The following is a 22,155-nucleotide window of genomic DNA, read 5'->3' as shown; positions in this document are numbered from 1 at the left end:
GTAGATATGAAGTTAGGATCATTCTTATTTTCATAGGCTGCGTTGTTTTTTGTTTTCCTTAGGTTGTCTTTGAAGCTTGGTGATGCTGAAAACCCCAGAAGTCTTGCTATAAGGTAGGCAGGACACCAGTTGGATAATTGCAGTTTCAGCCCTTCAGATTAGCTCTATAGAATTTATTCATTCCACATGAGTGAAGCAAGGGCTTGCTATATGCCCAAGCACTGTGACACATCACATGCCACATCAACCTAATTACACTGAAAAGTTGGTGCTGTGATATGATGGGACCCTATAGTAATGCTTTCTTTCTAAAAGTTTCTACCAAAATACCCATAGTTCTTCCCTCTCCCCCAACCCGCATGCTGCCTACATTAGGGACTTAGAGCTAATTCCCAAACCTGAGAATGTAATATCCTTTTCCTCTGAGAAAAGAATAACATATAAATAAAGCTCTCAGGGCTGGGGCTCTGGTTTGAAATTATTTTCTATAGCTTCTTATAATGAACTGCACTTACCATTTAACTACAATGAAAAAGCCTCGTTACTTGTATTCCTCAGCAGACAATCAACAGAGGCCTATAGTTTTTTGGTGTTTAGGTATGAAAGGATTCATGTGCCAACAGTGGCTTTAGCCAGGCAGTTAGGAACTCCTGAGGGGGAGGGAACAATTTGAAGGCATTAATTTTTTTTTCTTATAAATATCCAGTGCTTCCCTTCCTATAAGACAAATGGACAAATTCGTTAGTGGAGATAAGTAGTTGTGTCTTTAACATTATTTGGAAGACCAGCAGGACTGTGCTAGGCAGTCTTTCTTAAGCTTTGCTCTATGGGACACCTCTGCTTTGGGAAAATATAAGATTTTACAAAAAGGGGGTTCTGCAGTCAAATGTATCTGGGAATGACTATAACCCATGTCTACTCATTGGCAATTCACAGTGTAAATTTGTATGTTAAAGTTTCTGAGAAGACATAATCTAGAAGACTATTGTACTTTGTAACTTTGACTAACTCAGTGCTTCCTGTGTTTAACTTTGGAAAGCCTTCTTCCTCAGAACACTTGTCTACATACCTTGGGACACTAGTGTTTCACTGATCATAATTTAGAAAATATATGCCATTATCTTTCAGAGCAACTTTGCAAGTAAATAGAATCCCACAATGTTAACAAACACACATATCTGTTTGATCTAGAAATGGAGAATATTTTTGATCTGGAATTGCACTTTTTTCCAAAATGAAAAATAGCTTTGTTGTTATTATTTAGTCTGATAATAAGGTATGTAGCAATACCCCATTAATACCTATGTGGCCCTTTCCATTTGAGAGCACTGTAGCCTACCTGCTGAACTTTCACCTCCCAGCCTCTCTTTGGCTAAAAACTTTCTCTGGCCCATTGCCCCCAGTCCCTAGCCCAGCAACCTGCTTCAACCAATGGCTGAAGGAAACATACATACACCTCAGCTCCTTCCCTCCCCGTCGGGTGAGGTAACTCAGCAGCATGTGCTGTACTCTGGTGCCCAGGTTTCATGATGGCCACAAAGCCTTGCTTGTCCACGTTGGAAACTTGCTTAATAATGTGCCTCTTTTAGCTGCCTTCCCTTCCTCTGTCATTTCTTTTCTCTCCATTTTACATATTTTGAATGGCTAAACTCCTCCAAATATTTCTTATATTCACACCCTTGTCTCAGGGTCTGCTTGCAAAGGAGCCAAACAGAGACAAGAAAAACTAATGAAAACAGAAAAATGAGAAGATATTGAGCTACAGAAAGAAGAAAATGAAAATCATCAATAATCTAAACACCATTTGCAAACACTAATGTTCTGATCTCTATCCTTCCAGATATTTTTTTCTATGCAGTCACATATTTTTTTAAAAAACTGAAGTAAAAATGATAGTGACAAGTAAATTATGACTTTTTCATGGCTGGAGACAGTCTATTCCAAAATAGTTAAGATTGGATTTGAAGGCCAGCTCTGACACTTACTCTCCAAGTGAGCTTATTCAAGCCCTTTGTGTCTTAAATTCCTCGGCTGTGAAATTAGGACGAGGACATTATCGCATGGTATTGTAGTGACAATTAAATACAATACACATACACAACACTGAAGCTATTAAGAGAGCTGTTACTATTATTTTAAACCACAGTTTAGCAAATTCTTCATGGATGCCCATTTTTCTCAAGAATTTTCAATAATAAACACATAATCAAGTGTTGATTTTAAAAAAGGAAAAACAAAATCAAATAAACCCAAACCCTGTGTGTTTTTTCTTTGGTAGGAATGTGTACTGTCCCCTTTGGGGGCGGGGCCCTTGGCTCTTACCCAGCCATCCATCCAGGGGAGACTGCGGCAAAAGTGAAGCCTCTCCCCAAGCCCATTCTGCCGCCTGACAAAAGAGGGCGCCATTGTACTGTTCATAGACAATACCTTGCGTCAGCAAATGTGGGAAAAGTGCTTTGCGAGTAATGCTGTTTTATAACCATTTTCAGATTCATCCTTACCAATTACAACAAGTTGTCCATCCAGAGTTGGTTTAGTTTGCGCCAAGTCGAGATCGTTTCCAACAATTCAATCCAAGCGGTCTTTAACCCAGCTGGCATATATGCTCCGTCCGGTTACTCCTACCGCTGCCAACGCGTGGGCAGCCTGCAGCGGGACCATGCCCTCTTGCTGCCCAGTGACACAGATGATGGGTCGAGCCTGTGGGAGGTCACTTTTATTGATTTCCAGGTAATGAAACCTATGCTCAATGCACCTGCGTTTTTGACCAAAGGAACTCAATGTTTGTTTAAAACACCTGAAACAAACGTAGATGCTTACGGAGAAGAGAAGTAGATATCTTTAAAAGAATATTGGTTTTTCTTTCCCTTTGTCTTTTAAGGTAAGAATGAAATAGGATAGAGAATTTTCTCTCCTTATGGTTCCCACCTCCTACCCAGGGCTTGCTTTTACTTTTAGGTTTATACGGCACGAATAATTATCAGTGAGAAATGCCAGCCATCTAAGTCCTAGTGAAGCTGCGGGTGAAGCCAGTGACTGACATTTCCTGGACTGAGAGGCCCTTCTGGGGAGAGGCATTGTCGGACAATTATTTTATTTCCTTTAGGGAGTGGTGCAGTGATCCTAACAGGGAAGATAAGATGTACATTTGCAGTGTGAGTGACAGCTTTGGCAGTAGGAAGGGACTCAGCCAGGGAGTCAAAAATATCCCAAAGATCTTGAAGGTATTTGGGGAAAGGAATGGGGTGTAAGAGATTCCTTTTCACCACCAGAATCTCAGGCTGAGAGACATCTGTCAAGTTCCTCTATCCTGTTTACCTGTGAATGAAGCTTAGCTTGTTCCTACCACTCACCAAAATAGTAGGCAGGGCTTTGCATGTATCTTTCATGGGCACATTCCAACCTTTTCCAGATATAAATGGCCATTCCGCATATATGCATATTCTTCCCTTCCATCCTTCCCAAACTTGGAGAAGTGTGGTGTTGATGAGAGGCAGTGTGGGGTAGGGAAGGAGCCTGCATTTTGGAGTCAGGCAGACCCGGTTTCAAATTACTCCTCAGCCACCAGGGCAAGTTACTTAATCTCTCTCACTTTCACACCTATCTTTATTAAGGTAAAGAATACATGGCCTAATACATGTGGAAACACTCAGGAGTGTGCAGGCATGGACTAACAATCATTGCTACCTGTGAGCACCCGTGTGTGTTGGTGCTGCTCTTGTTATTTTATGTACTTTGTCTTCAGAACTTACCATAATGCTGCAAGATCGTTTTACAAATGAGGTAACTGAATCTCTGATAATCACATAATCTTTCTAAGGAATGTAACTGGTAAATGGTAGAGGTAGAACTCAAATTCTGGACGGTTTGGTTCCAAGGGTTCCTTGGTGTGTGGTTGTGTGTGTATATGAAGTTTATAGATATTATTAATATATATTGTATAGGTATATGTCTCTCTATATATGTATATGCGTGTGTGTATATATACATATACAGAAATGGCAGTGAGGAGATAAGGACAACAAGGAATATTTTACAAATAATTTTGCCTAATTAGACCAGGGGAATTGATTGATTTATACCTTTACCTTGTTCTAGAAATAACTTAAGTGACTTATGGAAATACTGCTGATGAAAAATTACTTTAAAATATGAACAAATCACTTCACATCCATTAGGATGGCTATAATGATAAACAACAACAAACAAACAGAAAATAACAAGTGTTGGCAAGGATGGGGGGAAGCTGGGACCCTTGTGCATTGCTGTTGGGAATGTGAAATGGTGTCGATGCTGCGGCAAACAGTATGGAGTTACCTCAAGAAGTTAAACATATAATTACCAAGGGCTCCAGCAGCACTACTTCTGGGTATATACCCCAAATAATTGAAAGCAGGGACGTGAAAAGCTTTCACCTATGTTTATACCTATGTTCATAGCAGCATTCTTCACAATAATTAAAAGGTGCAAGCAACCCAAATGTCTATCAATGGATGAATGGATCAACAAAACCTAGGGTATATGTACAATGGAATATTATTCAGCATTAAAATGAAGAAAATTTGGAGGCTGGGCATGGTGGCTCATATCTTTAATCCCAGCACTTAGGGAGGCTGAGGCAGGAGGATCACTCTTGAGCCCAGGAGTTTGAGACCAGCCTAGGCAACACAGTGAGACCCCCATCTCTGCTAACAATTAAAAAAAAAATTAGCTGGGGCATAGTGGTGTCACCTGTAGTCCCAGCTACTTGGGAGGCTGAGGTGGGAAGATTGCTTGAGCGCAGGAGATCGAGGCTGCAGTGAGCCAAGATTGTACCGCTGCACTCCAGCCTGGGTGACAGATGTCTCAAATAAATAAATAAATAAATAAATTTAAAAAGAGGAAGGAAATTTGGATACATGCTACAGCATGAATGAACATTGAAGTCATAATGCTAAGTGGAATAAGCCAGCCACAAAAGGACAAATGTTGCATGATTTCATTTATATGAGATACTTACAGTGGTCAAACCCTGAGATGGAAAGTAGAATAGTAGGGGTCAGGGACTGAAGGGCGGAGGGAATGTGCAGGTAATGTTTAATGGGTGCAGGATTTCAGTATTGCAAGACGTGAAAGAGTTCTAGAGATAGATGGCGCCTATGGTCACACAACAATGTGGATGTGCTTAATAGCACTGCCCTGTATACACTTAACACAGTTTAATGGTGAATTTTATGTCATATATATATATATATATATATATATATATTTTTTTTTTTTTTTTTTTTTGAGACAGAGTTTTGCTCTTGTTGCCCAGGCTGGAGTGCAATGGCACAATTTCAGCTCACTGCAACCTCCTCTTCCCAGGTTCAAGTTGTTCTCCTGCCCCAGCCTCCTGAATAGCTGGGATTACAGGCACCCAGCACCACGCCTAAGTTTTTGTGTTTTTAGTAGAGACAGGGTTTCTCCATGTTGGCCAGGCTGGTCTCAAACTCCTGACCTCAGGTGATCCAACTGCCTCCGCCTCCCAAAGTGTTGGGATTACAGGCATGAGCCACTGTGCCCAGCTCTCTCTATATTTTGTAACAAAAAGTTAAAACAAAAAATTTAGCAAAGACATGGGGGTGAAGAAACACAAAGGAAGAAAAGTCAGTTAGAGTCACCAATGAGGTTAGGGCACAAAACCACTAGACCACCTGTCTGCACTGGTTTTTTGGTGGCACAGTAATTTGGCTTTGATGTTCTGGAGCAGTTAGTATGTGAAACACTCGGTTACAATTTCTCTTGTTCCTAAGACTACAGTGAATGTGCTTAGGATGAACACATTCATCCATGGTGTTGTGAGATGTATACATCCTCATCATCATTCTTACCATAAACACAGTTTCAGGGAGACAGGTGGGCCCTGTTGAAACCCCTTTTGTGTGCAGAAATGGCAGAAGGCAAGCTGAGTCCAGGGGAGAGGAGGTGGTGGTGATGGTGGCTGACATTTGTGTACAGAGGGCTGCTGTCCACATGTGCAGCTTTGCTGGCCTGGAATAGAGGTGGGAATAGAGTATAGAGCGATATGGCCTGTGCGGCAAACTCAAGTACCTTGGGCAACTGGCGAAGTGGCTGGGACTGTGGCAAAGGGTAGCCTTCTTCACAATGAGCATTTTACAGATTCAACTGCAGCTGATTTTTGCTTTGTAGGAATGCAGGGCTGGTGTTGCTGGGTCTTTTCAATAGAAGCTAGAATGGTTGATTCTCACAGGAAATTTTTAGGATATTCTGAGCACTGGGTCAAACAAAACTCACCTGTGAGCTAGAAACAGCGTGTCTGTATAACCTCTAGTCCAGGAAATGGTGGACAATATATCCTTCATGCATCCTCCACACTTACTGTTTTCAGCCAAGTCTTGTTAATTATTAAGTGGCTGGGCATGGTCGCGCATGCCTGTAATCCCAGCACTTTGGGAGGCCAAGACAGGTAAATCGCCTGAGGTCAGGAGTTCGAGACTAGCCTGGTTAACATAGCAAAAACCCCACCTCTACTGAAAATACAAAAAATTAGCTAGGCATGATGGTGAGCACCTTTAATCCCAGCTACTTGGGAAACTGAGGCAGGAGAATTGCTTGAACCTGGGAGATGGAGGTTGCAGTGAGCCAAAATCATGCCATTGCACTCCAGCCTGGGCGATAAGAGCAAAACTCCATCTCAAGAAAAAAAAAAATGATGTGGCAGTCAACCTGAGGGCATTCTCCTGGGCTGAAGTTACAGAATCAAGTGAGGTCCTCATTTGTCATGGAGGAGCTCGACTCTTCAGGCTCCAGTCTGAAGAGAAGGTCACTCTGCCTCTTCACAGGAGAGGCAGGGCAGGGATCCCTGAAGCCAGGATGAATCTCCTTCAGAAGCTGCTTTGGGTTCAATGGTGAGCACAGACAGTTGGGTGAGCTAGTCCCCTTGTGTCTATGGAGTGATTGGTGGCCTTGATAATTTTAGCACGGGACAATGCTAAAGTGCTCACTTAAGCCATCAAAGTGAATTTTCAGTAAAGCATTCATGGATAGTTCAGTTTTCTGATGTACTCTTTGAAAACCGAGTAGGTGTCTGAATGAGGCAATGCTGTGTAGGTCATACTTTTAAAGCCAGCTAAACAGGGTGCTGTCTTCCACATTTTGAAATAATTTATCTATAGTCCTGTTTCATTTTGATAGTGCCAGTTAGATATCAGTGCTAGTTCTCTATTTGAACCTCTCTTCCTTCCGGGTAATTATACCATTTCATCTGCCCACAATGGAAAGCTTTCCTTTCTGTTTGGTTGGTGCAAAAGTGATTGCAGTTTGTGCCATTAAAAGTAATGGGTAGGGTGCAAGGAGGAGCTGGTATCCACCTCGTCCAGAAGTGGGACAGAGTCTGTATGATAAAATCAATAGAGAGAGGGTAGGGAGGAGGCAGAGACAGAACCCACCAGGAGCTGTGGAGTATGAGTTTGATGCACACTGCTCGGATTTCAATTATACCATCACAATATTTACTGTTGTGTGACTCTGGGCAAGTTACTTAATTTATCTGTGCCTCGGTTTCCCCATCCATAAAGTAGGAATAAAATAGTAACTTACTCATAGGCTCTTTGCATACTAAACAAATTAAGGCAGTATATGGTACACAAAAACCTTCAATAAATGTTAGCTTTTATGATTATTATTTATGTTTTACCTCATTGAGGATCATGACACCCCCCCTTCAAAGACTCTTCCTAATTCCTGTCAGTCAATAGAATCAAAGGCAGAGGAACAGAGACATAAAATCTTTGTGAAACTTATACTAACCGTGTAAAATTTTGAATGTGCTTTGAATTGTAGAGATACCACAGCAGTTGCGGTTTTTACATGAACTGGAGTATTTCTAAGGATCAGATTAAAAGAGGTTTTATTTCAGAGTCTTGAAATCAAGGTTTTATTTCAGAGTCTTGAATTTCATGAGCCCCCTAGTTATGACAACCATACATCCCAGAATTTCTGGGTCAGTACTGATTTAAGGTTAAGTTGCACTGTCCCCATTAGCACAATCACATTTGTCAAATCATGTGGTTAAATTATTCAGCAAATATAGCGACAGTATATTAAATTTGGCTACCTAGGGGCCAGAACTGCCAGCCCAAATGGGAGGTAGATCCTAGGAGACAAGGGATGTATCACTTCAGCTCCTTCCTTTCTCCTGCAGATCCAAGGTTTTGCCATTAAGGGGGGACGATTTACCAAGGCCCGAGACTGCGCCTCCTCATCCTCACCTGCTATTCTGATCGGCCTGGCAACATCCCTGATCCTGCTGCTGGTGTTGGCCTATGCCCTGAACATGCTCATCTACCTGCGGTATCTCGACCGGCACTATGATCTCATTGCCTCTCCTGCCCACTTCCCACAGCTGAAAGCTCGAGACACCGCCAAAGATAAGGAACTGCTGAGGAGCCAGGAGGCTGAATGCTACGAACTGAGAAGCCAGCAGCTCAGCAAAACATATGCTTAGCAGCACAGGCTGCCCCTACCACATCCACAGTGGGCTCCGAAAATGGTTTCTGTTCTGTGCTATTTGACTTGTGAATTAAAGATTTTCACCAAATGTCTTGATTACAAAAACAAACAAACAAAAAATGAAAAGGAAATACACAATGAATTCTTTTTGAGCCATACTCTGGCCTACTTAGGTAGACTTGGGCCAATGAAAAAGGCCTCTCAGGGGTTCCACAGAGACAAATATGGCTGTTAGTTGCCTCAAAGTACCCCAAAAGCAAAGGAGTATTTCAAGTAGGGAAATAGAAGAAAGAAAGAGAAAGAAAGAAAGAAAAAGAAAGGAAAGAAAGAACGAAAGAAAAACAAGAAAGACAAGAAAGAAGAAAGAAAAATAGAATGATTGGCAACACAGAGAAGGGAAAATACACTTGGTCCTCCTTGCCTGTGCCAGTTTGAATGTGATAATTATAGAAACAAATCCAAGTTTACCTGGAAGTTAATAATTTCAACTATTTTGTAACATAATGTGCATTTCTAGATATTATGTCCCAATTTTGTTTTAACGAATACTCTTTTTCAAAGAAATATTTAGAGGACTCCATGTAGCACAGCACGTTATTTAAGGACCTGCTTGTCCTTTATTTTGCTATTCAGAAGCAGCACAGCTCCATCTGTGAAGTAGGAGTAATAGTCTTGGCCATATTTTACCTTTCCATCTGGTCAAGGTGCCAGGGTTGTCTCATTTGTCTGATTTAGACCTCCATGAGCTGTCATAGGTCCATCTGAAAGAAACAATAGAGCTAAGCAATAACAGTGTGCTTGCTATGCAAACACGGCTTTGAGGTACATCCCCTGACCTTCCTTCCAATAAGATAGTGTCCTTTAAATGCTTCCTGAATAGGAATTCTGGAGCCAGCACTGATATTCTTGCCATCACTGTCTTTCATATGCATGCCTCATCATCCTTTTCAGCCCTTGGAAGATACTGAAGATTGATTCACTCATCTGCACCAAAGCATCCCTAATAATATGTCTTTTGTCTTAAAGAGATCTTAAATACAAAGATGACATTGCATTTTCCCAGCTGGGGTTTGATACAGCACCTAGGTTATACTAGGAAGATGCTCCTACACAAAACTTATGCAGATGAGAACAATGTGCAGGGTTTGAGGGTCACACACAGAGCAAGAGAATCTTCTGGGCAGCTGTCACAATGGGTCTGCTGTCTAGTTCCATCCTAGGTGGCAAGCTGTAGATGATAATGTCAGTGAGTTTTCTCATGGGACAATCTCGTGTTGCGCATTTATTCTGGCTGCAATTTTCTTGGCTATGAATGTAGGTTTGGTTCTGGCCCTCTCAGAATTCTGTAAGATCCCATACTTTATAGGAAATTTGTTTCTGTTTTAATACAGAGTTGATTCTGTAGTCTGCAACAAAGGATTTCAGGAAATAGACAAGAAAATGCGAATCTATGATTGATTATCCAACTCCATTTGGCTTTAAACTGGTGGAAACTGTCAACCTTAGAGAATGATATTCAGTAATAAAACAGATTTTTATTGTGGTTCCCTTGAGCATCCACTGGTGTTATAAGTGGCTGTTTGCTAGGTTACCGGTATGTGAAGGGTAAACATAACATATTGTTCAAACTAGGACAGTTTTGAAAGAGAAAGCAGGTGTTAATTCCCAACAGGCATAATAGGATGGTGCCAAGGAAACTGGGATAGATAGTCACTGTGGGTATGGACGGTACCCTGCAAGTTAGGCTGGCTCTTTCTAACTGTGCCCAATGGCTTATAGACTGGGAAGTTTCCATGACTGATCTAAAGGGATCCCTTTCCTTTTCTGGCATGATGGAAAATCAGACACAGTTCAGATCCTGCAAACCACTTACCTGCATTGCAGGTGAAATTCATAGCTTTGCTGGATCTCTTATATGAACACGAGAATATTGATTGCAAAACAAAAGAACCCTGACAGGCTAAGAGCAGTGGCTCACACCTATAACCTCAGCACTTTGGGAAGTCAAGGCAGGAGGATCACGTGATGCCAGGAGTTCAAGACCAGATTGAACAACGTAGTGAGACCCTCTCCATACAAAAACAATTGAAAAAAAAAAAAAAAAGGGTGATGGTATGCACCTATGGTACTAGCTACTTAGGAGGCTAAAGCCAGGAGCATTGCTTGAGCCCAGGAATTTGAGGTTGCTGTGGGCTATGATCATGTCACTGCATTCCAGTCTGAGTGACAGAGTGAGAACTTGTCTCTAAAAATAAAATAAAATAGGCCAGACACAGCCTGTAATCCCAGTATTTTGGGAGGGTGAGGCAGATGGATCACTTGCGCCTCCTTCAAGTGATCCAGGTGTTTTGAAATCAGCCTGGGTAACACAGCAAGATCCTGTCTCTACAAACAACAACAACAAAAATTAGCTGGGCATGGTGGCATGAGCCACAGTCCTAGCTACTCAGGAGGCTGAGATGAGGCTGGAGGATCACTTGAGTTCAGAAATGTGAGGCTGTGGTAAGTTACGATTGTGCCACTGCATTCCAGCCTGAGTGACAGAGTAAGACCTTGTTTCAAAAATAAAATAAAATTAAAAATATAAAAAAATAGAGAAACATTGAGAATAGAAATAGTAACTTTCAGTAAGATTTAAATTTTTAAGAACGTTGAACTCCCAAATTCCACTAAGGTTTTTCTTATTAGCAGAAGCAACCCCTGTGAGACGCAGCTATTCCTGCCTTGCACAGAAGACACTGTGATAAGTTCACCAGAAATAGTTGTCTTGCCAGGGGCTGTCAATTTGCCTCATTGCCTCTAGGCAATTAGGGACACATTCTGGCATATACCAGGGAACCCATTGTAAAGCCAAATCTGTGATAATAAAATTGCAAAAATGGTTTTGCCAACTTATGCAACAAAAGATTTGGGAGATTATGTGTAGTAATGGATTCTGGAGGCACTAGCCCAGGGAATGTGCTGTATAATTTTAGACTGGGGTGAATGTTTTGGATATGGGTTCTCTTACCAGAGATTTTGGATTAAATGTGCTGGTTTGAGTGGCTGAAAGTGTTCCTAACAGTTTGCTCAGTTTGTTGATTAAAACCTGGATTCAACAGTGGCACACATTAAACGAAGTGGAGAGATCAGTCATTTCTTAGTATTAGAGAGTGAAAGAAGAGAAATGTAATAAATCATTGGGATGTAGAAATGGATTTATCATGTGTGAACTGCTCTCCCTCCCCGTAACTATTTTTTTCTGTAAAGGCCCAGAGGACACTCCCTTTGTCATAGCACTGAGGAATACATTGGGAACGTGGCATCCGCTTTTTTGGAAAGTGCCCTGGTGGCTGTCCTCTGTAGCCTACAGATGGAGGTAGATGTTACATTTGAAATAGAATGTTTAGTCTCCATAGAGATGCTGAGATCTTGGAGTGGCAGAGGGTGAGTAGCAGCCCAGTAACCTTAAAAGGCTGATGGGCAGGAGTGTTAATCAGATTAGATTGTCTTTGTTAATGGTAAATTGATCTTTGACATATGTGGCTGGACAATCCACTGAGGTACCTTTTGATCTGAATAATAATAACAATGTTGATGATATAATCTAGATCTGGTATAAAAAGCCTGACTCACACCATCATGGTAGATTCCCAGAGCCGAGTCTGGTCATAACTCAGATCCCTTGAGTGAGAAACAGACCGCTTAAGACAGGATCCTTGGTCCTTATGTCGGTGTTGAGCATTGTTATGAACGATTGTATGCTTATCCATCAGGTCTTCATCTTTTTGCATCACTTCTGGTATGTTCTGATCTTCAGGTAAAGAACCCACACTATTCATATGAATACGTTTACTATAAACCCATTAGATATGTGATGATTGCTCAGGAATTGTTAGCACTGCAGAAACATAGCCTAAGAGCTATGTGTCTCCTTGGAGATCTGGAACAAAATGGCAAAAAAGTGATGTTTGACACAAGTTGGAGTTGAAGGCAAAACGAAAGCATGGCAGAAGGAAACACATATGCAAAGTCTAGGCTCTGTCATGTATGGAGAACTATGAACACATGTGTGTGGGTAGGTATACAGAATGTGTTTAGAAGAGTTAAGAAAGAGAAGCTGGGCCGGGCGCGGTGGCTCAAGCCTGTAATCCCAGCACTTTGGGAGGCCGAGGTGGGTGGATCACGAGGTCAAGAGATCGAGACCATCCTGGTCAACATGGTGAAACCCCGTCTCTACTAAAATTACAAAAAATTAGCTGGGCATGGTGGCGTGTGCCTGTAATCCCAGCTACTCAGGAGGCTGAGGCAGGAGAATTGCCTGAACCCAGGAGGCGGAGGTTGCGGTGAGCCGAGATCGCGCCATTGCACTCCAGCCTGGGTAACAAGAGCGAAACTCCATCTCCAAAAAAAAAAAAAAAAAAAAAGAAAGAGAAGCTGGAGATGAAGAGAGAGACCAGATGCTTGTATTCACCTAAAGACTTAGAATCTTGACTTGAGGTAATTGAGAGGCCCTTAAGAGGATTTTGGAGGATTTAGAGCAAGACGATTACATGGTGTGGAAGTGTGAATAGAATAGAAAGAGAAGTGCTGATTAGGAGATTATTGCAATAGCTCAGGCAAAAAATATTAAGACCTGAACTAACACAGTGGGATGGAAGGTAGAAGCTAAAAGAGGTGTTAGGAGGTTGGCAATCAATTAGCAAATCACAAGTGAATGGCAGGTGTCTGATTTGGGGTTGTAAGGATGGTGGTGTCAGGCTCTGCGATCAGTGAGAAAACAGATGAGGGTGGGAGTGGCAGGGCCCTGGAGTCTGACAGTAGAGGTCCGAGTGGGCAGTTGGTTGTATGGATCTGGGGTAAAATAGAGCGATCTGAACCAGAAACAGAAATTAGAAATGTAGCAGATGTTATCTGCATTTCACCCATATTGCTTTGCACTTACCATTTTGATGCATTCTGGCACGTCTTTCCATTGCCAACAACTTCCTCAGGGGCTTCTCTAGCTATGGTCGTGGCAGGCTGGAAGGGTTAAGGAGCTAATGCTTTCTGGGAGTAGCCCTCAACCATGATTCTCAGGGATTGTGTACGAAAGCAGCAACTCATTTGCCCTTTGCGTGGGATAACTCTAGAGTATGTTTTACGCTGTTCCCTGGAGGTCCCCAGCAGGACTAAGCTCTTTTTGCCTGCTGTGGAATCTTGCTTAATAATGTTTACTTTATGGGCTCCTTTCTCTTCCCTGTCTCACTTCCCATTCCCCTAATGGTGTTTCCAGGCATCACTACCAAAACAAACTATTTGCATCTGCATCCCTGTTTCAGGATCTACTTCTGGGGAAACCCAAACTAAGACATGTAGTAACGGGCATATGGGGAAAGTTGAAAATTAGGTGGTAGTGGTGATGAAGAAATAAATGAGATCACCCAAGAAGAAAGGACAGGTTGATAACCGACCCCTGGGGAACACTATCGTTTATGGAGTAGGATGAGAAAGACAAATCTGTAGACTTGGAGTAGGAGAAATCAGAGAGGAAGAGAGCAAACCAAAAAAGAGTCGTGTCCCAGAAATCAAAGGAAAAACAGGCTTTCAAGATGAAGGGAGTAGTCAATCATGTCAAATGCTGGAGAGAGATCAAGTGAAGAAAGAACTAAGGAGTGTTTATTTCCTGCATTTGCCCAATAGGAAGTCACTGATGAACATCACACTCCATGGAAAAGAGGAAGTAGAGAGAGCTCAGGATATTTATCCCCTGGTGCTCTCCCAGAGGGCATGTTTTCGACTGGGTTTCATCCCTTCTCTGAATTTCACTGTTCCTTTCAAGACAACCTCCTCCACATTCTCTCCTTCTGCATTTCAGTAAGTTCTTCCCTTGTTGCTTTGGACTCAGGGATGATAACTCCATTGCTACTAGCCCCAGGTCACCACACTATCCCTTGTGGTTCTGTACCCTACTGAAACCCTCATAAAAGGTTCCTGTTTAACTAAACCCCACTTAAATTACCCTAATTTGAGGGTGCCATCTGTTTCCTATTGGAAACAGACTTACACAGGGGTTTAGACAAACTCAAATTTATTTGTTGCTTTGTTAATTTTACATCTAGCAGTTTTAGACGTTTTCAGAAAGGATTTAAGGCAACCATTTTAATAACATTTTAATAAGATGGAAGAAGCTTGAGTGCATTGTAGGGTAAGGCATTAGTGATGAGGTGTTTGTTTTGCCTGCTGCAACATTATGAGTAATGCGGTTCACATGTGTAATACGTTCCCATAGAAATGCCCACATGTTGTTAGCCTGTATCCCAATTTTTGGGCTTTACAGCACTCTCTTCCTTTGAGATCTCTGGTGCATAAACGTCCACGGGTAGCTGAGATAGGCTGTGGGTTACGGATAATTCCCAGATAGCAAACTCAGGCCTTCTTACTCAAAAAAGCATTGCAGAATAGGCGATTGATATTACAGAGCAGCTCTGGAATACTCTCTAATTTATATAAACAGCATAAGAAATCAGTGCTCACAAGCCACACATTGTTGAACTCTACCAGATTGACTGCCCCTGAAGTTGGGAGCCCCTGTACTGGCTGGAGGAACAGGGGCATAGGGAAAGGTTAAACAAATGTATACTAGAGAGGGGAGAAAATTGGTGGAGCTGGGTTCTCAGAGGAATCAGAGTGTTACAGGATCCCCTTCTCGGGGTCGGGTGAGGAAGAGTCACTTGCCCTTCCTTGGAGGAGACACAGAAGGGACACAATCTTCTAGGCAGCCGTCCTTCTGCCTGTGTCCCTGTCTGTGGCTTCAAACCTCAAACCTCAATGTCATGATTAATGAAATGAATTGACCCAGCATTTCTGTGTAACTAATTGAGATGACCTGCCTTTATTTCAGATTTCTTTCATGCGATAGAACTTACAATGTTTGCTAGGTGATGCTATTAGCTCTTGGATCAACAACATTTTATAAGAACCAAATGGTCCAGAGCAAAATCTCTAGTTCCAAAGAACTGGAATTTAAAATGCGGTTTGAATCTTCTGAAATTTTTATTAAGGAAAAATAGGGCAAATGTAGGTGATCAAATTAGTTGTTATATTTGCAACACATGTAACTCTGATGCTGCCTACCCAGATGTCCCCAAATCCTCTGACTTTCTGCGTCAGCCTTTCGTTTATTCTCCTGTAAAGTGGCTTGAGCCCCTTTCGTGTGAGAAGTAAGTTTGCTCCCCATGGTAGCTGGACATCAGCAGGAGGGCGGACCGGGTGTGCATGGTGGTGACTCACATTCTCACTGTGCCTTCTGGTTCTGATTTCCTGCCTCTGGTGGTTCTCAGTTACCTCTCTGGTGGCTTCACCTTCTCCCCTGGCTCTCTGTTTTGAGGGCAGCTGATGTTGGCATGAGTATCACAGATTTTCCTAAAAGTTGGGGAATAATAGGATAACTATGGTCTAGGGCAGGAAATCATTCCCAATTCTCTTTTCTTGGACATTTAATGCTAATCCCTGTCACAGAGAATTTCCCACTGGCCATGCTTGTCTCTTGGCCCTGAACTTTCACCTTCTTGAGGATCTCTCTTTTTCATCCCCTAAATTCTTTATGCATTCCCCAGTCTCAGAGACCTAAAAACTTTCTCTTCCCAGCCAACAACCAGAGGCTTCCAATTCTTTCTTTATCATGTAGAATGCTTTGATTCTTCTTTATTGGAACTCTGTTATGTAGGTTGAACTCTTAAGAATCTCACCTTTCACAACCAACATGCTCGATATGGTATTGTTCTTAAGGAAAGAGCCTTTCTCCATCATGAGAAGTTCCCCACCCCCCCCACCTAGCTAGAACTGCAGCCAGGCTTAGAAAAACAACTCTTTATCTGTCAACCCCTTGCTTCTCTCCATCCATCCATCCATCCATCCATTCATCCATCCATCCTGTTTTAGATCTGAGATAAAAATGGTTTTATAATCTTAGAAAAAAAAAAGATGGCTGGGTGCGGTGGCTCACGCCTGCAATCTCAGCACTTTGGGAGGCCAAGACGGCCAGATCACAAGGTCAGGAGTTTGAGACCAGCCTGGCCAACATGGTGAAACCCTGCCTCTACTAAAAATACTAAAAATTAGCTGGGCGTGCTGAAGCACGTCTGTAGTCCCAGCTACTTGGGAAGCTGAGGCAGGAGAATCACTTGAACCCAGGAAACAGAGGTTGCAGTGAGCCGAGATCACGCCATTGCACTCCAGTCTGAGTGACAGGGTGAGACTCAGCATAAAAAAAAAAGATACCTAAAATATCTATACATGTAGATGACGGGTGGATGGATACAGCAAACCACCATGGCACATGTATACCTATGTAACAGACCTGCATGTTCTGCACATGTACCCCAGAACTTAAAGTATAATAATAACAAAAAATCTATACGTTTATGTCATGAAAGATGCGTATTATTTCTTCAGTATAAAAATTGTCACAGAGAAATGTGAAGAAATTTTTTGTAAAATGCTTGGCTGGAGAAGAAATTATTATTGCAGCTTTTGGTTAAGGAACTAAATTTTATTTCCAAGTATTTTAAAGTGATAAAGTGTTTCCCGAAATGTTCATCTTTAGCCAGCAATGACATCATTCTGAGCAAAACTCATCTCTGGCCTTACAATTTTGTTGTCACATTAGGTGTGACATTGAACTTAGAAACCTACTCAATAGTCTCAATGTTCTCCTCAAACAAGGCACTTTCCATTTCCACGTCAATGAATCATTCCAATAAGAACTGAGACTCTCTTTACATGTTAGTAATTTCTCTGCTCTTTGGGAAGGTCCAGGGTCCAGAAAAATGCATTGATGAAGATTTTGATGTTCTAGCCTTAATTTATCTTCAGCTTCTTTGTTGAGTCTTGTGCCCTCAGCTGCCTCTGGTTCTTCTGGCTGAGGATGTGCATATTCTGAGACTGAACCTGATTATCCAGGATACCCCTTCTTCTTACAGTGGTATTTTCTTAATACAAACTACAATGAAGACTTAATTGGTGGAATTCATTTCATGTTTAAATGCCTTACGTCAGAACTCATGGTTTGCTGACCTTCTTCATTCCTCTGTAGTTTGCAGCTTTTTCATCCTACAGTTGCAAAAGGGTTATTCGATTTGTTTTCTGGGATATCAGCTCTGAACTGACCTCAAGTGCAGCTAGAGCTCTGTAGGGCCAGGTGCAGATTTTGAAGCACAGACTATTTTCCTTCCTATAGAAGGCCCTCTCTAGGAGAATGACTATGAAATTACAAGTATAAACTAAGTATGAAAGTGATTCTCTGTTAAGAAAGAGAAATGAAATCACAACTAGTTACAAATTTTGAAAGTTGACTGATTGTGTTCAAAACAGCTTATTTTAAAAACTTTTCCAGAAACATACAGTCATGAGAACATAATGCTAGGAACCCTTCCGGGGCCAAGGAAGGATCCTGTATAAATGTATGTGTGTATGTATGTGTGTGTGTGCACGTGCGTGTGTGCATTTTTAAAAATAAACTTTTATTTTAGATTCAGGAAGTACATATGCAGGTTTGTTACATGGGTAAATTGTGTGTCATGGTGATTGATGTAGGAATGATCCCGTCACCCAGGTAGTGAGCACAGTGCACAGTACCTGACAGTTTTCAGACCCTCACTCCCCTCCCCTGCAGTAGTTGCCACTTTCTATTGTTCTCATCTTTGTGTCCTTGTTTAGCTCCCACTTATAAATGAGAACATGTAGTATTTGGTTTTCAGTTCCAGCATGAATTCCTTTAGGATAATGGTGTCCAGCTGCATCCATGTTGTTGCAAAGGACATGGTTTCATTCCTTTGTATGGTTGTGTAGTATTCCATGGTGTATATGTGCCACATTTTCTTTATCCAATTCACCATTGGTAGACACCTAGGTTGATTCCATGTTTTTGCTATTGTGATAGTGCTGTAATGAATATACAAGTACAGGTATCTTTTTGGTAGAACAATTTATTTTCCTTTGAGTATATACCCAGTAATGAGACTGCTGGGTCAAGTGGTAGTTCAACTCTTAGTTCTTTGAGAAATCTCCAAACTGCTTTCCACAGTGGCTGAACAATATATATTAATTTTTGAATAGAGATTTGACATTATACACAATTGTAGGAGCTGATTAAATAGTCTCTGTGAACCTATCTTCAGGTCTTACACTATAATTTGAAGTCTGCAGGGCAGGCCTTTTGAAATGGAGGGAGGGGATGTAAAGTCGGGGAGGGCAAGGACATCCTGTGCATGGTAGAGCATTTAGCAGCATCCTTGACCTCTACCACTAGATACCTAATATCTAGGAGCACTCTCTCCTCCAGTTGTGATGACCAAAATGTTTCCAGGCACCGCAAATGTCCCCTGGGAGACAAAAACCACTTCCAGTTGGGAGCCACTGGCATTACTCCTTTGCCTGTGGATTCACAGGCTTAAGGACCCTAAAGTGTCTATGTGGCAGTCCCAACTTCCAGTTGAATGGAATTGTTTTGTCTCTTGGTGGAAGCATTTCTCTTTTTTGTAACTAAGAAATCAAAACCAGCCAAGCCAAAATTTGTGGGTATGAAAAGCAAAACCTTTGCTAGTGAATCATCAGGGATACTGGTGAGAGGGTTACTCCTATTTCCAGCCCTTAATTCCCAGATTCACAAAGCCTGGTTAAGGGAGTCAGGTTGCTATAACTTTGGGCCAGTTCCACCTGTACTCTCGTTTCTTCTCCTCTAAATATTTAGATCACTGACAAACTTACAATTTAGTAAGAATCTTTTGTTTGTAAAACTTAAACACCCCCACACCACCTCTTCCAGCTCACTTATGTAAAGAAAAATTAGTCTCAGGCTATCTCATGGATCTCAAGGTCTGGATCCCAAGACCCAGCTAGGTCTTAAGTGACTGGACCTGGATTTGAATACAGCCTGGAACGAAGGGCGCTACTTTCTCTGCCTGGTCTTCCCATCTATTTCTCTTTGGCATAAGATCTCTCATGGCTTTTGCATGTTTGCTTTTCGCTCTTCAGCTCTCTGCCTGCACGTAGCCTCATTGTGCTCTTTCTAAAATGGTAGCCTTAGTCTCTGCAGGGCCTTCCAGCTCACCTCCCACAAATCCAAATTCCCACTCAGAGAGAATCCCTTTGGCCCACTGTGGTCAGTCAGGTGTGCCTGAGCAGTAATTGGCAAGGTCAATAAAAATGCCCTCATCTTGGCATTGGATAGTCCTCTTTTATAAGAACCAGAGGGCTGGATTGCTTTTCTTCATGTCTGCTGTTGACAGGAGCTGCCATATTGAGTTTCTGCAACTCTTTTTCTACTCAGTCACCAGTAGAGTAGTGACTTTGCTCTCTAGTGGCCGACCAGTTTTTGCCTTCCATTGGAGGAAAATGAATAAGGGTGTCCAGCAAATTCCTTCTCCCTTGAGCTACCAGGCTGGGTCAGGGGATGGGTAAGACCCTTGCTCAGGGCTCTGTTTCATGGCTTTCTGGTGCTCCTGGTGCCCCAAGATGCGGGAATTATACCCTCTCTTTCTTATAGAGCTGGTTCCAACAATAACCACGACATTCTGTTTAGCATCTGGGTCTATCTTCCTTTTTCTTTGGTGGGGAGGTGGGCAGTGGTGGGGTGAAGGGGGTGGTGTTTCATTTTACCACAATCAAAATCTAGAAGTCTGCCAGTTAAGATGCCCTCTAGTGGCAACATGTGTTTATGATGATTCTTCTAGAGTTTGCGGACCAATTTTCAAAACCAAATCTAGATACTGACATATGGTTACCAGCTCTATATTTTGCCACATAAGGTCATTAGAATCTCCCATTCCAATTATCATTATTTAATGTTAGGTTGAACACTAGAAAACTGCTGCTTTTGTAGGTCAAAAGCAGTTGAATATTGGTAATTTCCTGTGGTTCGATCTAATATAATAAAGCATATTCTAACTTGAGAACTATAGGAAGGATATACCACACAATAAAAGACTAGCTCTGAATACAAATTTGTTTAATTTTGTGAAAAATGTGCTATTCTTTCCTTAATTTTCTTATTTCATCATGGACCATGAAAACTTTATCATGCTATGGTACTTGTTTTTGGTCTATCTTTTTTTTTTTTTTTTTTGAAATTCTGGTCTAGTGAAACACACATGGGACACCCTCTCAGATTATTTCTCTTTTATTTTTTTTTTTTTCTTTCTTTTTTTTTTTTTTTTTTTTTGAGACGGAGTTTCGCTCTTGTTGCCCAGGCTGGAGTGCAATGGCGCGATCTCGGCTCACCGCAACCTCCACCTCCTGGGTTCAGGCAATTCTCCTGCCTCAGCCTCCTGAGTAGCTGGGATTACAGGCACGCACCACCATGCCCAGCTAATTTTTTGTAGTTTAGTAGAGACGGGGTTTCACCATGTTGACCAGGATGGTCTCGATCTCTTGACCTCGTGATCCACCCGCCTCGGCCTCCCAAAGTGCTGGGATTACAGGCGTGAGCCACCGCGCCCGGCCCTCATTTCTTATAACTCATTTTTTCTAGTCTGAGACAGGGTGTTGGCCTTTCTTTTGTCCAAAGCCATGTTTAAAGAGCAGTCATGTTCTCCGAGATCCTCTGAGGCTGTTGTTGGGTGAATGCCTCACTTGCACCAAACTTAGATATTTAAGAGACATATTTGCCAGCATACAATTTATTTTTACACTCTGCCCATAAAGAACATGATCACATTGACAAAAGGAGCCCCAGTCATTTCCTACAGTTTGAACTATGCAGGAGTTCTACCAATCATAAGTTAAGGTGATTACCTTTGGAATCATCTTTTATCATCATCTTTGTGTATTTGGCACTATTTTTCTATCATCTCAGACAACTCCTCCATCACCCTCTATTTTCTACCCAAGGGATCTTCATCCCTCTTACAAGCTAAATCCAGACAGATTGTATAACAAACTGGCTTTGGTTATTAAAAACATCTTTTTAGCTCTTGGCATAACAAGCAAAACCACTCCTGATGAAAAGAAATCCTGTCCCATATGGTTCTCGAAAGAAGTACAATTTTTTGAATTTACTGTACATGTGAAAATAATAAACAATTTGCATTTCTTTCTTTTTCTAGTAATTCAAACTCTAACCTGAGGGTCTTTAAAGAATGGATTTAGTAATTTCTACATTGTACCACTTTCTGAAATATTACTGATTCTCAATGAAGTAACTAAGCCCTAGCCAAGTGTTTTAGTTTATTTTTCTCTCTTTCTTTTTGTCAATCTGTAAATGCGTCAGAAAAACGTTTACTGTAATGTTAGAATGTGCATGTGATGGCATTAAAAGTGTGGTTTTGTCCTTGCAGGGAATCAAATAGAAGCAAAATTACAGTTAATTCCTGATCTCTGTGGTAATGGGGAACAGACTGAGTTTGTACCAATAACACTTGAAAAATTTATTTTAGAAATTAGGTTGAACCTTGTCCTTCACCCAACTTTTGCCAGAAAATCCACACACAGTCAAGTTGTTCTTTCTTCTCTGCCTGGCTCTGCCTCCTACTGGGGTAGGGAAATGGCCAGCAGGAAAGAAGGGTGGAATCAAAAGACCTATGCCCCAATCTCATGGTCATTAGGTGGTTCTCAGCATGATGACTAGAGCTATTTGTGGGAAAAGGAAAACACTCTGTAATAAACCAGGATAACAGTTTCCTGACTCTTACAGTAGGTGTCTTG

At 41.7% G+C, this 22,155-nt stretch overlaps 1 protein-coding gene across 5 annotated transcripts in view; it reads left to right on the top strand.

Moving 5' to 3' along the window:
- Positions 1 to 8,635, top strand: part of ATP6AP1L (ATPase H+ transporting accessory protein 1 like) — a 39,739-nt gene extending 31,104 nt beyond the window's left edge. For all 5 annotated transcript variants that reach the window (XM_032276821.1, XM_032276836.1, XM_032276831.1 and 2 more), the window contains 3 exons: positions 63 to 113; positions 2,490 to 2,730; positions 8,186 to 8,635. In XM_032276821.1, coding sequence (XP_032132712.1) covers positions 63 to 113; positions 2,490 to 2,730; positions 8,186 to 8,488 — 595 coding nt within the window. In that variant the 3' untranslated portion in view covers positions 8,489 to 8,635. The remainder of the gene's footprint in view (positions 1 to 62; positions 114 to 2,489; positions 2,731 to 8,185) is intronic.
- Positions 8,636 to 22,155: the final 13,520 nt, after the last annotated feature.

Source organism: Sapajus apella, unplaced genomic scaffold, assembly GCF_009761245.1.
Source record: "Sapajus apella isolate SASKATOON/1434 unplaced genomic scaffold, GSC_monkey_1.0 scaffold1, whole genome shotgun sequence".
Lineage (NCBI taxonomy): Eukaryota > Metazoa > Chordata > Mammalia > Primates > Cebidae > Sapajus > Sapajus apella.
This window is presented reverse-complemented; position numbering and strand designations above follow the sequence as displayed.